This window comes from Epinephelus fuscoguttatus, linkage group LG11, assembly GCF_011397635.1.
Source record: "Epinephelus fuscoguttatus linkage group LG11, E.fuscoguttatus.final_Chr_v1".
Taxonomy (NCBI): Eukaryota; Metazoa; Chordata; class Actinopteri; order Perciformes; family Serranidae; genus Epinephelus; species Epinephelus fuscoguttatus.
In genome coordinates, this window is record NC_064762.1 from 14124780 (window position 1) to 14142296 (window position 17517).

A 17517-nucleotide genomic window follows, 5' to 3' on the forward strand; every position below is an offset into this window, starting at 1 on the left:
TTCAGCCTTCCTCTATACGTTGGGTCCCTCCATCCTGTCTTATCATGCCTGACTGAAGCATGTAGCAAATGGAAAACTCACAAATGTATTCAGTAATCCCATTCAGGTTGATTGGTTTCCAAGGGAACAGACAGAGACAACTGACTTCCCTTTTCCTGTCTTGGTGTAAATCAATTGAATCTTAATCCTGCCATTAGGTTCGGTTCAGTCTCTAATGGAGAAGTGGGGGGTTTATAACCAGGCTGTCTGTGCCGGGCTTTTCTTCCTGCAGAGAAAGCCTTCCGGGAGATTAGACATTCCTATTGTTGGCAGCGTTCAGTGAAAAGGTGCGCACGTGTGTGAGCATGGAAGAATAATGGGAAGTGGGAACATAATGTGTAAGTTTGTGTTCACACAAACCAGAGTTTGTAGACATACAATCTTTATTTACAACAGTTTGTTTGCAGTTTTCAGAACAGTCTTGCGAAAACTGACAGGCTTCTGAATTGATGTAGAAAACCGTGCTCAGAAATCCCCGTGTGGCTTAGTGCTGCTAAATAAACATCATATCACTAGCTGCTCCACATGTGCAACCCTTGATAATCCTGGATTAGCAGCTATGTTTCCATGCAGACAAATTGACCTTGACATAAACATAACCCAACTATAACTACAAGCCACGAGAAAGCTGAAAGTGAATTACACCGATTGCTCAGTTTAAAAGTAATCTAAACTTTTTCTCATGAAGAGACCGTTTGTTCTGTGTGCTAACTTTAAAGACCACACTGTTACATGAACACTGAATTCGATGATTATAACAATGTCAACAACGGTTTTTTGGCCATGAGAATACATCTGCTGAGCTGTGACCAACTGAAATACTGACGTAAAGGACATCTTCTACTGAAATTCTGTCTGTCAGGGTTCCCCAAGTTGTATTATAGTGTAGATGTCCTGCAACAATTTCCCATAAAATGACCACCCTGACAAAGTGTTATCCCAGGTCATCAAAATAACGTGTAAAATCAACATTTGACAAATATTCCCCTTTCAGATGATGTGCACTTCAGTTTGAGGCTGTAATTTCACAAATCCCCAAGAGAACTTCTATAAAAAGCTTCACTGTAATTGAAATCGTCACAATGTCACTCTTCAAATTTCACATTGCTGCTGAAGGTCCTGACCTTGCCTGCAGAACTATATGCAACATTATGCTTCATGCAAGAAACGATCCACAAACAAATTTCTTATTGTTTTTGTTCATATCTGCGATTTGTTGTCATTATGTTAGAACCCACTGATTTCTGGGATTCTTATTTTGCTCTTCTCTCAGGTAAGAGAGAGTAAATTAAATTTAAATTAAATTGTAAATTAAATTATTCAAACATTTCGTCTGGAGAACAGGTGTGTATATTGGACAGTAATTCAGCACTAAACAATCTGCACTACTGTCATTGTGTCATACGTAAGTAATAAATAAGTGTGTATTTTTCTTTTGCACAATGCTGTGAACAAATTAGACTTGCAGTAAAAATGTGAAACATACGTATTCAGTGTCTTGTACTCTGTTACCTTACTAAATACAGTGATGTGTAACTTTACTGTAGTTTTCAAATGGCTGTGCAAATAGTGTATAGTGTTCTTTTCATTTCGATGACACTGACACTTTCACTGACATGAATACTTGTTTTTGAGTAATGAGCTATCCATTTTGAGCAAGTGACACCGTTTTGCAGGTTGTCAACTAGGTTTTGCAGTTTGCACTAATTGTTTTGAGAACTGCACTAACTCTTGTGCAAATGTTAATGGTGATGTGAGAAATGCACCAAAGCGATTGAGAAAAACTGTAAGATGGACATATTTACTTTGACTTCACAACAATTATGTGATAACTTTACAAACTAGTTACCTTACAAATTAGAAATTTTGTGCACAAAGAGTGGTGATTCATCAACACCATTGATTACGAAAATAAATCAATTTGCAAAACGTGCATCGGCATACTGCAATAAAGTTTTTATTGGACTTTTATTATTTGTAACCACACAAGACAATCGATAAATGTGCAACATGATCCACAAATATTTCACCATCCACAAATATGTCTTTTTATATTTGTGTTGTGTAAAGTCATATCCACAAAAATACAGCGTGATTTGCAAGTGCATTTAACTTACTATGTAAACACATACTTTAATTTCACATAAAAAAGTTATGGGTTTTACAAATGTAAACAGTTTCACCACAGCAAATACAGGTGAAGTCATATTTACGCATTTGTGAATCCATTTTTTCACGTAAATCAGATTTGGACATTTATGGATCACTTTCTGTCAGGTTGTGGGTCATGTGACATTTGTGACTTCCCTCCTATTTGTTTGCATAATTTTGTCCAATTCCTACCGCAGCAGATCTGTAAGAAAATAAATAAGTTAATTAATTAAGTTAAAAAACAAAAATTGAAATAAATGAATAAATAAAAAAGATCTGTAAAAAAAAAAGCTGTGCCTGTAAGTATGAGTAAATATTTCATTTTAAGCATGTGAAATAAAAATGGATCGTTTGTAAGGATTATTGCGATGCTAATTTTCACTAGCGCGTTAATGGTGATTCTCATGATGTTTTAGCTTCGAGCTAATGGCTAATTTGACACAGGGTTGCAGAGGTGGAAGAAATACCGCAGATCTTTAACTCAGGTGACACAATCACGATAATACAATCCTTACAAACAATCAGTTTTTATTTCACATGCTTAACATAACACGGAATATGTGCTCATACTTAGAGGCATAAATTCCCCATGCTCTCTGAAAACAAACTAATAGTGGCTGACTTCATTCTTGTTGTTTCCAGCTGTTGTTGAATGTTACACCCTTTTTAGCCTTCTTGTTATACAGTGAAGGTTCATCATCTCATGGGAGAGAACGTCACCACTTGCTGACGTGGTGAGTAACTGCACCTCATACTTTTTTTACAGATCTGCTGTGGTAGGAATTGAACAAAATATGCAAATACACAGGAGGGAAGTCACACATTTTGTGGATGATGGTGCACATTTGTAGACTGTCGTGTGTAGGATACAAATATTAAAGTCCAACAAAAACTTCCACACCACCTGCTGAAAGCACAGATTCCACCAGAGAACAAGCTGCAGCTGAAAACCTCGCTTACAAAGTGAAAATGACTTCTCACAGGGGAGCAAAGACACTGCTGGGCAACCAACAGCAAAAGAGACTCTGCAAAAACAGGCTGCATACATAGCAACCTCAAAACCTAAAAGATCATGATAAAGCACTGGCATGATATTATGTCATTTCAAGTAGCTGAAAAGCCTGGATTTTTTAGATCGTTTGTTTTACACAAAAAAAAAGGATGTGTGTCCTACCTGTGATGCTATAAATATATTTGTTTCTTAAAGCTGTGGTATGCAGTTTAATTTTGGTGTAAATGGGCAAATAGCCAATGATAAGCTTTGAGCATAATTCAAGTGGTCGGAAAGAGCAGTAGACTGCTGCACCTCCTCTTGGCTCTGTTTTCAGGTTTTATAAACTCTAGCCCCTGGCAGAGGACTTTGGCCAATCGCAGACCGTTTTCAGAGAGAGCACCTGTCATTCATGTCAGTCACTGTTTGTGAGCTGCAGTCAAACTGTCAGACTAGGCAGCACTGATCCAAAATGAATCAAGATTCTGTTGCTGCATATTTGATCAGTGCTGCCGACTTTGACAGTTCATGAGCGGGGATTGACAGCTGCGTTAGAGACTCCTGATTGGTTGTTTCTATGATTCTTGCAAATGCTATTCGGAGCACTACGAGGAGGGAGACAAGCATGTTTTTTTCACAGACACACTTTTGCTTAAACAAAGTTACCTCCTGTAGCTTTAATGAAATGTAAGGTAAAGTGATTCCAGTATGTTTTCAGCAACTGTAAGACTCTTCAGCATATTTGATGATTATCTGGATAATATAATTTCATATCATCCCATGCCTAATGGTATGCACGATTTGCATGCAAGAGATGATGTTAACTTCCATTACAAGGTTGCATGAGTCAGAGAGGGACCAGTGACTCACCGTGGCAACAATTCTGCGGATGGCAGCTGAGGCCATGTCCTCTCCTTTGGGCTGGCCCACCAGAGTCATTCCCAGGTACTTCACATTGAACACCATCCCCTCCAGCAGAGTCTCCTTGGTGTCCGTCCAGTTCTCTGGCAGCTCTGGTTGGATAAAAACACAGTGTAGTGTAAGCTTATCTCCAATTAAACAAAGTACAACTAACAGGAGAACAAACACAACCCTGTTGCTTCACTCATGTCTTCTTGTCATAACTTGAGATTTCTGCCCTGCCCCACTGTTTGGTCACTGCCAAACAGTGACCTGCAAAATTCCACAGAGATTGAATGGCGGCTCACTTGTAGATAAAATATAGGCCTATATTAATGAAGGTTCATTAGTACAGTTTCACTAACAAGACCACACCAATAGTATTTTCTGAATGATTTATTACATGTTATGGATAATGAGAAGTCATGACTGAGGAGGAGAGGGTTGAGGGATGAGGGGATGAAGGGATGAGGGGATGAGGGTCGAGGCATGAAGGGATGAGAGTCCAGGGATGGAGGGGTGAGGGATGGAGGAGTGAGGGATGAAGGGATGAGGGCAGGGTGTAAAATTAACACCCGCCTAGCGCCAATGGCGGGTAAAAAATGAGTTTGGCGTATCAAACAAAAACACACACCCGCCAGTAGCCAATGGAAAATTTTGAATTGCATGTGGGTTTTTATATGTACTTCGACCATTTCTGGCAGCTGTGTCAGACTGTTTTGACCCTCAAGGCTTATTGTACGTGTGCCGGGAACGCATGACGTCAGCTACTGGAACTTCTGGCAGTCTATGGTAACTTCTGAGCAAGATGTGGCGATACATTCCTGACGTGAAGCCACCACCAGAAAAGAGGAAAAATGAAGATGAAGAAGAAGTGAAGAACAGACAGTTAAACGGAGTACAAATGTTGCACGGTGTTTTATTGAAAAATGGGAACTAGACGATGCTGGCCAGCCGCGGTCATGGCTGACCTACAACCCCCACACCAACACGATGAGATGCAGCCTTTGCCGCAAGCATGCCAAAGAAACACAGAGGACAGGGTTGGATTTTCCTAAAGTTGGATTTTCATACTTAAAATGAAAGGCAATGATTTTTAGTCAAACAAGGCATGTTTTTTCTATTTGGCTGGTGAAAAATATGTTTGGCCGGTACATTTTTGGAGGTCACTATCCAATGGCAGATGCGGTAAAAAGTTAATTTTACTGAATGAGGGGATGAGGATGAAGGGATGAGGGGATGAGGGTTGAGAGATGAGGTTTGAGGGGTGAAGGGATGAGGGGGAGAAGGGATGAAGGTATGAGAGGAGGAAAGAGGGTTATGGGTGGATAGATGGATGCTTGGTGGTCGGAACCAGGAAGTTGAGACTCTGGGTGGGGGAGCTGTATCTTTGATCTCTAGGGTACGATCAGAGCCACGGTTCCTGTAATAACACAAAAGAGAGAAAAGGAAACAAAAAGAAAGGGGGTGGATGTGGAAACTGAGTCAAAGGAGAAGGAAACGGATGAGGTGTGCTTAAATACTTAGTGAACGGAAATGGGATGTGTTTAAGGCGTGGTCTTGTTCCCGAATTTAGTTATAAAACTTCATTTTGTATTTCTCTGTAATGTAGCACAGTGTTAACAATGTTACTGATACTATTCTTTCTCACACCTTCAACTCAAACCATGTTGCCCCGCCCAAAATATATCATTTAATAATTCAATTAATATCGTAAACATGCAGGCGACTAGTCAACTAATGGCCCTAAATGGCGACTATTGGTTGACTAGGAAAATTCTTTGTCCGGATCATCATGCGTTCAAATACTTGTTGATAGATTCTTCTTGTTGATAGAACATGTTGGATAATCCACTTAATCATATCGCTCTGTGTATGGGATCAGATTAGAAGTTGTTTTTGAAAGGGGATTCACATGTTAGGGAAGATTAAGTTCACAGAAACTACATTTAAAACTCTAAAAGTGTGTCCAATTTAGTTTTCAAGTCTTCGCTGCTTTGTTTGCTGAGCAGACTGTTTACAATACTCAGCACAGGCAGCAGGAGGGCTGGCAGAGTAACGTCACAGCTGAGCAGACAGCGGTGTGGATATGCAGTCAGACTTTGCACAAATTACATGTGATATGATCATTTTAAAATGAAACTCTTTTTTTGTCGCGGTGCTTAAAGTGTCTCTCTGTCAGAGCTCTACAATACACTTTTTATTAAACTTGTGTAATGAGAAAAGTTGAAATCGTGTTTGTGCATTGGAAGATAAGAATTAGACCATAAGACCGACTCCACTGAGGGAATAAACACATTTATTTTGTGTATGAAACCATCCATAAATGATCTTCACGCTGCACATAATGCTTACGTTCTCTGAATCTGAATACATCCTATTAAACTGAGATGTGTTACCATCTCTTTCTGGGTACGATGCTTTGGTTCCAAGTGAAAAACAGGATCTGAGGGAATAAAAATTTGCTGCATAGGCCCCACAATCCAAATATCAGCTGGGCTGTGATAGACTGTACAGAATAGCTGCAATGTCCTGTTGTTGCTGTGATTTCCAACAGGTAGCACCAAGCTGTCCTCGAGCAGACTATCGTAGGCAGGGAGGGCGACTGCGCCCATGCAGAGAGCTTAAAATATCTCCCAACGACACCTGGACACCCTGTAGTGGAGCATCAGGAGAAGGATTACTTACAAAACTATGCAACAGACCACATCCTGTGATAAACTTAATAGGGCGATAAGTGAAACATGATCCAATAATCCACGGCTTTCCACAGCAGCCTTTTAACAACAAAGTAGCTGTGACAAAGCCAACTACAGAACACATCCATAACCAGCTGAGACACAGACATATAGTCGAAGTGAAAATACCCAGGCTTTGTGCTCGGTTTCCCTTTTTCTTACAGCTCACACTTAAATAAGAGTGAGACTGACAATGAGCATGAACAAGAGGAGCGTCTAGAGAGAGAAAGAGACACACACAATAAGTGTCTAACACTCTGCTGGGCTATACTGGCACCAAAATCTCCACATGGGCTGAGCCATCTGTCACTGGCAGGCCCCATGCAGCTGTGAAGGCGAACAGCAGAGAACACCATCCCCTTAGCACGCTTCCAACAACTCTGAATTATTAACTCATCTTCAATCATACTGTGGGGGCTGCTTCAAAACCAGAGAGAGCACATTTGATGTTATTGTATGTGATTGCTTAGGTACATGGTGGGGAGCACGGCTGGATGCTTTTGACTTATTCTGGATGAGACGTGTGTGGAGATTTTGTCGATTTGTTGATAGAAGTTGCGCCTGTGACACTTAGAGCAATTCATTGTTCTGAGCCAGCAGGTTCACCACCATTTAAGAGTGGTTCTTTAATGCGTTATTGATCCCTGTGGGCGAAATTCATCCTTTCCCTTCTCCACATGAGGTCAGAGGTCAGGTTCAGCTGCTGAACATGGGGGGTTGCAGTGTTTTGCTCAACAACAGTAACAACATAAATTCATAATACAATAAGGAGTATGACTTCAGGAAAGGCATTTTACTGTTGAGGTTTTTACAGGATTTTTGAATGCTTTAAACATCATAAACAAACACAATTCCATTCACTTTCATGGGATTGTTGTTGTGCTGACAATTTTGGCAAATAAAAGTAAATCCACATGGGTCTACACCACTTATAAGATTTTATTTTACTAATCCTGGAAAGGTGTTTTAACTGATTCTATGCTACTAAATGTTTCAGTTTTTGACAGTTAAATATGACAGCTAATGACAAAGGAGAACAACAGAGTAAAATAAATCAGTTGATAAAAAGACTGTATAACAGCAAGTGACCGCAACCCGTCTCCCAAACCAACACATTTCTCACTCCGACCTCGTCACTTATTGACATTTGGGTCATGGACTTTCCATGACAACACCATGAATGTTGACCCTCTAGGACGCCGTGTCTTTTTGCCTGTTACATGTCATGGTCTTCTTTCAAGATACACTTTTCACAGGAAATTTAAAGTTTATATACAGTCTCTTTCAAGTGTAAAATGGTTAGAGCACTTGTCTTCCATGCAGAAGGTCCAGGGCTCGAATTCTGCTAGGGTCGACGTCAGCAAAGACATGCGGTCAAGGCATGAGGTTCCCACTGCCAAATCAAATGGGATCAGATTAATCTAAGCCATTGACAGGAGGGTCCAGAAGTAAAACTGATTTATACAGTCTCTTTCAAAATAAACACACTGTCGGCACGACATTGTGAATTGACAGTTTTTTTCCTTCAACTCAAACACATGGTTGGGTTTAGGCAACAAAAACCCATGGTTGGGTTTAGGCAACAAAAACACATGGTTGGGTTTAGGCAACAAAAACCCGTGGTTGGGTTTAGGCAACAAAATATACATGGTTAGGTTTCGGCAACAAAAGCCCATTGTTAGGTTTAGGCAACAAAAACATGTGGTTGGGTTTAGGCAACAAAATATACATGGTTGGGTTTCGGCAACAAAAGCCCATTGTTAGGTTTAGGCAACAAAAACATGTGGTTGGGTTTAGGCAACAAAATATACATGGTTAGGTTTCGGCAACAAAAGCCCATTGTTAGGTTTAGGCAACAAAAACGTGGTTGGGTTTAGACAACAAAATATACATGGTTAGGTTTCAGCAACAAAAGCCCATTGTTAGATTTAGGCAACAAAAACAACGTGGTTGGGTTTAGGCAACAAAATATACATGGTTAGGTTTCAGCAAGGTTTCTGTCTTAACTTTTGTTCCTGTCCAGCAGCGTTTCCCCCTGACACCACAGGGCGCTGTTCAACTATAATGGCAACGGGCCACATATCATGCCTGTCTCTCTCGCCCTGGTTCTGGTTCCTTACCAAAACGGTCACTAAACGGCCCCAGACTACCTCAGACTAAGTCCTTCTAACCTCTCATTGGTCAGCTAAGAGACATGTGACCCATAACAGGAAGTGTAACCAGGAAATGTTGTTGGTGGGAAGCTGCTGAAGTGTAGAGAATAGTAAAGTGCTGCTTAAGAGAATATCCGTCTCCATCCTGCTGTGAACTCTCAACAAGAGTGATCCAACCACCACACGTTAACCTTCATGGTACAGTAACCACAGCTAACAAGCTTACTGTGTTCATCTAGGACCAGGAATTCCTAGTGTGGAAGTTATTTGAAGTAACAATAGCATTTTTCTGCTGATCTTTATTTGTTTTAGGATTATGCTAGCAACCTTACAGCCTAACTCATTACCAAAAGAAGCATTACTTTGCCACTTTTTTTCTCAGCTCCTATGGCAGCTCAACTCCTCTCCTGTTGTCTTGTGTGTGACAAAGAATGGATGAGGAGAGACTCGTTGTTGAGGTTGAGAAATAGCCTAAGCAAAGCAACCCACAATCCCGTCATTACACGGATAATAGCTGATATTGGCTGGCGAGTCAAAGCTCTGGTGATCGGCTCTACAGGTGAGAAATCAAGTTTAATGAAGGGTTCTCCACATGTGATTTTAAGCTAATGCTAAGGTGGAGGAAATACAACTCTTTCAGTAAAAGTAGTAATAACTTTGCATGGTCGTCTGACAAGCTGCAGCACGACACGTCCAGGATGGCACATGACACGCATCACATGATGTGCCACACTGCAGCAGCAGCTTCAGGGTGGTGAGGCTTAGCGATGGGTCAGTTCCAAACAATTAAAATATGCTACAACTTGATTAACTCCAGTGTCAATCCCTCGCTGCAGTTTGGGTCCTCCCAAGCTGCGATAAAACAACTCCTGGTCAGAAGATTTATCGCATGGTTGCGTTTCTTAAAATGTCACAGCACTACAAAGCTAAAGTGCTAGAGTCCATGTTGTGTCTTCACCAGGCTACACACATGAATTATTAAAAGGCTTCATGTTGATGCTGCAGGGTTTCCAATATATTATCCCCCTAAAAGAGGAGCGCTTAAATTTTTAATAAATCCTGTGTGAGTCTACTGAGGGACCGGGACTGATAAGAGTGACAGCCACAAGCGGAGGGAGGCTAATTGGATTTTAACATGTTGAGGAAAATACTGAGGAAGGCTGAGCATTTGCAATTTGAACTTTAATTTTTCTATATATTCTGTACATCTGTGTTAGTGTGAGAGTGCGTTAGTGTAAGAGTGTATGTCAGGGTGATCTAATTTAAAAGAGTGCAAAACAAGATTAGGGAGGGCGAGGCCGTGGTGGTGCTCTGACGACGTTTGCATCTTTATTAAACTGATGCCTGGCAACACTTTCACACCCAAGCTGTTGCAGCGAGTGCACTGATTTCATTATGTTTGCACAAAAGCCTCACAGTCGGGACACGCTCAAGGAAGAAATGCATTACAAAGAAGGCACAGAGCGATTTGCACTGGGCCTCAAGTGTATTCACATAAAAGTTATAATACAAGTTAAAATACTATTGCCCAGAGATGTTGAGCATTGAACGAACAACTGACAAGCGTAGCCATTTCACAGTAGCTGATCTGACTGCTGTAGTATAATAGCTACCATGTGCTCTGCACGCCTTCAGCTACATGCAGTGATCACCAGCTGTCTCCTTGAGCTCCACGCTCCGTAATTTAATTTGCACAGAGAAGTCAAAATCGCACCCGGGTGAATTCTGCTCTGACTGAACACCTACACTGACGGTTGATTAATAACATAAACAGGAGTGCGCAGATATGCACACAGGCACAACATAGCAAGAAAGGGCATATGCACTGGCATGCAGGGGGCACACACACACACACACACACACACACACACACACACACACACACACACACACGATTTCCTCAAGATGCTATCATCAGAGTTAATTGCAAAAACTGTCGGAATAAGTGTGAGCCCCAGGGTCAGAGTAACAAAAGCATCCCCTGTTTTCAATTCCTCTAGAGGTCAGTAAGTAGGCCATTTTTCCAAGGAGCAGCATCGTGGTTTAATTCCAGTGGAATAAATACAACATCAATATATGAGAAATGAAACATTCAGCTCGCTTTTCAGACCCAAGTGACACCCCCATCCTCCACATCCTTCTAATATAATCTCTCTGCCTTACTGTTTTACTCATTCGATGGAACTTTGAATCTAGGACACCACCTTGACAGGGAAAATAGGCCGCACATTCAGGGAAGATGGTGGGCTGGGATGGTGTGTGTGTGTGTGGGAGGGGGTGTGTAACTGGTTTCCTGATTCTGCCTGGAGGGGGAACCAAGTAAAGCTAAGTCCTTCCTTTCAAGCTTTCACTCTTCTCACTGTTTTCTTAATTCTATCCTCCACTCACCTCTCTCACCTATTGTACCTTCACATCCTCTGGCTCCAATTGATCCCACACATTTTTAAAAAAGATCCCCCTCCTCACATACATCTGAGAGACTAGCTCATCAGAGGGGCTCGGGGGATGTGTATTAATATTTCAGATTATTAATCGGAGCTACAGTACAAGCCACTCCTCAAACATCATCATGTTGACAACATCAACAGCAACAAAGATGGAGTCATGGGATCAAACAGACCATGTTGCTAGGCAACCACACATTCTATCAGTTACAGCCCAGCAGCAGCACGGAGGTTGAACCTGCAAATTACATTACTGAACACCTTGGCTAGGCATCAGAGGAGGTGTACAAACCACATAAAGTGTTCAGATAACAGTGGAACTCCCCTGTGCTCTGAACTGGAGCAGCACAACAAGCTCCCACCTCTGGAAGTGATTAATACACATCCAATGGGACCGAATACAAAACCTCATGTTGTGCTCTTAAAGGCCCCGATCACACAGAAAGCATTTTGCAGGTTGCAAAATGTGAGGCACATGGCACTGCATTTTTTCTTTTAATTCATGCCACTAGTAAAAAAAAAAAAAACTCTTGCAGCACCTTTTTATTGTTGCCAGGCAACCACCCCATCCAGCCTGGTCTCACTCCAAAGTTGAAATCCGGTGCTTGGGTAGTGACTTCCGGCGTCACACGCTGGTGAGAAAAGCCGTCCTTTAACATCGGCATTATACATGGCCGGTCACCGTTGTAGTTTAGCGGAACTGACAGCCTCAGGTGGAAATGCGGCGGGACAAGAACGAAAGTTAAGCCGGCCAAAGTCCGAGTAGGGCAGGTGGAAGGGGTGGTGGATGGGTCCAACAAACACCCGACCTTCACCCAGGAGAGCGGTGCTCAGGTCCTGTAAGATTATAAAGCCAAACCCTGTTCTTTTTTCCTAAACCTAACCACATGCATTAGCTGTTGCAGAAAAAAAAAAATTGCAGTGTTGTACTGATTTAGTGCCTTTATTTTGAAAGAGACTATATGTAAACTGTGAATTTCCTGTGGAAAGAGAAGTGTATTTTGAAAGAAGACAATGCAAGAATTGAAGTTGACACAGCATCGCAGAACATCGACAACCAACCAATGACCAAACGTCCATATGTGACGAGATCAGAGTGAGAATGTGTTCATCACCTCCTTACCCTCACTTTCCTGTGTAATCAATCTACCATTTGTTTTAGCTAGCTAAAGCTACCTACTTATTTTCACAGTAATTGGTATCTAGTTACTTAAATGTTCAGGCAGAGGGTACTTGCTGTAGGTCTAGTTGAGGGTGAGAGGCTGTCAGCAAATAGATTGCGAGGCACAGGGAAACGGAGATCTGTGTTGTTTCAGGACTTCTATTTTTGCCGGATGCCGGAGCACAATGCAGCAATTCAGCACAGAGCACATTGTGCGGGGCAGGAAGTCATGGACAGAAACAAAATAAAACATCCGGTAAATTTTTAAAATAAAATACACAATGTTCACGGCGGATCATATTTCCCTGCACTACACCTTGAAAACGTCATAATGGGTGGAGGCTGGCCTGAAGCCTGAAGGGTTTCAGACATCATTTCACCCCGTTGACACCATGGACGAGGAGATGTTAATCATGGAGGTGCACCGAGATGTCTTCCTACTACTCCTCTGGTTTTGTGGTTCTGTTTATAGAAACTACATCTTGTTATATAGCGTGATTATGCAAGTGGGTCTTGACCACGGAGGATAACTGCAGCACGCCGTTAAATGCGGATACAGCAATGGACACGCATCCAGTGGAATCCCGGAGTGAGCCCTAAACCTGACATAACAGGAATGTTACAGCAGCTGCTGCTTTAAGATAGTGTTGGAAAAAATTAAGTAGCAAGTTTTACCACGGACAGAAACTGCAGCAACTGCAACAAGCTGGAGCTGGGGAAGGCTTGGTTCTTTCTGTTTGAAAAGTAAGTATTAATAACTATAAATCATTTATAAAAACAGTTGCCAACTTTTCTCTCCATCAGCTAATTGATTAATTTACTTATCATTTCAGCTCTAGTATGTTTAGTGGTATTTACGCTTAATATGCAAGTAACAGATGAGCTGATTTTCTTGGAAACTCCCTTTGCTTCAACCTCATTATTGAACAGCACCTCAGATACAGTGGACCATGGTAAATATAATGCAGAATTTTACTACTTTACAGGAGGACAGAGGAGGAGAAAAAGTGTCTTCTTCTATATCACTAGTATCAGGAGACGGGAACAAACCAAAAATCCTCTGGTAATATGACTCAGGGCTCTTGTTCCTTTATTATGAGCACTAACTCCAGCACAGCCACCTTTTTTATTTCCCTCTATATCACAGTTTAATTACAACATTCTTGTGTGTGTTGAAAAGATTTTCTGTTTTTTTAAATCGAGAGATTTCTTTGAACTCTCGTTTCATTGTAATGCTTTTCATATTCTGCTGACAAAAACTGTCAGACGAAGACAAATGTAAGCAAAACCAATAAAACGGATGATTCAAATCCCTGAAGACTATAAAGAGATTTTATTTGGTTTGTGTCTAAAGAAATACCCTCGCGTGCAGCGGAGTCATCAAGCTCCTGTCGTCGAGCTTTTATTTCATTTTCACTGACAGGAAAAATCACTGGGGTAAAATAATTCAAGTTCATGAATCAACTATTTGCCCCCGAGGTCCTTGAATGAATCAGTGCTGGTGTGGATCTTTGAACATAATCCCCTTTTCACCAAAACCTCTCATTAATTGCTTTCACTTCAAATACCCTATCTGCTGTTAATCATAATGATGATGTGAGTTATCTAGTTTACGCATGGTCGGGCAAATAGAGCTACTGCAAAGTGGGAGCTGTTTGAACTGAGAATATGGCTCAAGAAATGTGAATTTGTCGAGAACTGGCATCATGCTGCTTTTTTACTTATGGAAGAAATAAAAGGATGTTTTTAACAGAGACATAAAAAGCTGTAATTAAAAAGTGAAATAAACATCTTGATTACTGATAAGCTTTTAAAAGGTTTTAAATGCTTGTTTGTTGTTATTAGAGATTTGGGGAAATAAAGTAATTTACTTTCAGGGAGAAAGTTCGGTGAGAAGATCGATACCACTTTACTTCAGGGTCTGGACCAATGACTGTATATAAAGATGAACAACACGCCTCCACTTCCTCTCACTGTACAAAAAGGAAGCCAAAATATCCCAGATGCAGCCACTGGCATCTTGCCTTTGTGAGTTTGCACGGTAGCAATCTCTACAGTGCCGAGTTCCCGCTACCCGACCACCTTTGGCAGTGATATGATATGCCGCCAGTCAGCGAGTACCTTCCTAGTCTTCCAACCACTCAATGCGGTTTTACACTACTTGTCAAATTCACACACACTGGTGGCCCAGGCTATCGTACATGGTGCCACTTGCTACTCAGCTACACACTGATGGGGAGCAATTTGGGGTTCAGTATCTTGCCCAAGGATACTTCAACATGCAGACTGGAGGAGCCGGGATCGAGTCGCCAATCTTCCAATTGGTGGATGACCTCTGAGCCACAGCCATCAGGTTGAAACGCTGCTGGTAACGACGTGATACAAGGAGCAGAAAAGTCTGCATTGGGCGGGTTGGAGGTCTAGTGTATGGATCCAACAACCCTGGACTTTCACCCAATAGTAAACCAGACTACGAATTAGTCTACGATTAAGAAGTTAAAAAGTTCAGAATACATATCACAACACATAATGCAGTAAACGAGTATAGTAATATAAAATGCCAAATAAAATAGACAGCCAGACTAGGAATAACAAGAACATGACTGAGTGCTCGGGACCGCGACATTAAGTAGAGCTTTGAAAGCCTCTATTGAAATGAGTTTGTTAAGTTTCAGTGACTCCTGTAGATTATTCCAGCGGTATGGAGCATAGAAGGTGAAAGCTGTCTTTCCAAGATTGGTGTTTACATGGGGAATGTTTAGACTGATATGGGATTGTGAGCGTGTATGGAGGTATGGTTCTGTGTGAATGTAGAGCCAAAACATAATGTTTTTTTCTAAACATAACCATGTGCTTTTGTTGACATCCTGGCGCACAGCAGATTTAGATGTAGATGTGAAAGATCACTGACAAAGCAGCAACATGTGACGACTTGGATGAGAACGCTTTGAAATATCCCATCCACTGACATGGAGGGGACGAGGCTTATGATCTAGTCTTCGATTACGAAGTTAACTGGCTGCTGTAGCTTGTAACTTAGTTCACAGACATTAGAGTGGTATTGATCTTTTCGTCTAACTCTTATCATTTAACATAATACTGTTTGGCCACGATAACAGAAAAATACTCAATCACACAACGTCTGTTATGAATCTTCCATTCTCTAGCTTTCTCTATGCTTCACTGCATTGTTGTGGTGTATTAAAAAAAAAAGTAATAACACGCAACTTAACCCATCAACACTCGACTGAAATGACTACAATATAATTGTACGAATGTGATTTGAATACTCCTGATCAGTTCTGTAAGTACCACAAACATCAACAGACCTTGTATCACTGTTTATGAAAGTGTGTTGAGAAAACATTACGGAGGTCAGTGCTGCAGTTTGTGCCTCGGTTGCCCTCATCCCCATTACCTTTCCCAAGTACCCAATTCCTAGGCTCTGCTTGTTAGACATGTGTCCAGACAGTTTAATCCTGCCTAGGAAAGACAATGGACAATGTTTAAATTATGTTTGCTACAGGCAAGAGGTTCAATTGTGCTCTGCTGGAAGAATGTATGTTGCACCTCTCTATTGGAAATGTTTTTGGAATTTGTAAAAAATGGTGACATTGAATATGCCTTGAAAATGTAATGCTTAGATAAAGGACGCAAACTAATTTGAGGATAGTGTGCTGTGCCCAGTCCTAAATGTGTGCTTAAACTATATATTTTGTCTTTTACTGCATGAACATAATCATCATCATTATTATCATGTTAGCAAAACAATGTTAATGTGGAAACTTGGCGATTCTGTGGCTTCAAACCAAACAAAAAATGAGAGCCAGAACACACAAAGTGATTTGTAAGCTGTGCTATAAACAAGTCGGTACATGTCGGTACTAAAGATGGAACCACCAAAAATCCCCACTGCCATCTTTAAACTCAACATTCAATAGAATACGCAAGTCTGACACAAGGGCAGTTAAATGTGTAAATATACTCAGTAGTTGATTGATCTGATTTATTGATCTCAGCATGTGTACAATAGCTCTTACTGCCTACACATTGTGGTGACTTGGGTATTGCAACATATGTGTTTCCAGTCCATAGATATTTATATCTGTGTGTGTTTCTTTAGCCTTTTTTGGATAGTAATTTTGCATGTTGTTTTTCTTGCAGCAATATCATCAGTAGGGGAATTTCAATATGGCCCAGCCCTATACAGTAGCCTATTCCCCAAAATGACAAGCTAATCATAGTGGAGGTAAAATACAGTGTATGTAGGACTTTATAGTACCAATAAAAAAAAACTGAGCTATGTCATTTTTACATAAAAGAAAATTAGCATTCAGCTGTTCGGTGTGCCTGAGAGCATGAAAGGCACAACGTGCGATAAGTAAGTTATTAAAAATGATAACAGAAAACACAATCACAACTTGATGAAAGACTTTCCTATGATGTCGTCCTGAATGCAAATTTGCCTTTGACTGCAGTTATTATGAAAAACATATGAACCATCCTCCAAAGACTCTGTGTATCATTAATTAGACAGGATCCAACAAACGTTCTCACACGCAGCAGTAAAACAGCCTTATCTTCTCCACTCTAAGGAAAGTGTCCAGAGAGTGAAATGGGATTAGCACACTGGGGTTATTTTACGGGCACACAGCATTACACAGACGTTTGAGTTTTGTTCCTGAATGACTTCCTGTACTCTATTTATAGCTGGCACCCCACAGTGAAAATTGTGCTAATATTTGCTCTGCAGACGGTGACAGTTGGTTGGTGTGAGGTTGTGCGGGAGGATTGAGCCAGATAAGCACACAATATCTAGAGAAGCACCAGTGCATTTCCAGGACGCAGGATTCATAGTGTACAGTGGCACTGCATCAAGAAAACAGTCACAATAATTCAGTTGCAATGTGTTACAGCAGCAGACTGAAGTAAAACAGTG

At 41.1% G+C, this 17517-nt stretch overlaps 1 protein-coding gene across 1 annotated transcript in view; it reads right to left on the minus strand.

Moving 5' to 3' along the window:
- Nucleotides 1–17517, minus strand: part of si:dkey-71h2.2 (low density lipoprotein receptor adapter protein 1) — a 120669-nt gene that overhangs the window by 72491 nt on the left and 30661 nt on the right. The window contains 1 exon segment of the mRNA XM_049589208.1: nt 4052–4194. Coding sequence (XP_049445165.1) covers nt 4052–4194 — 143 coding nt within the window.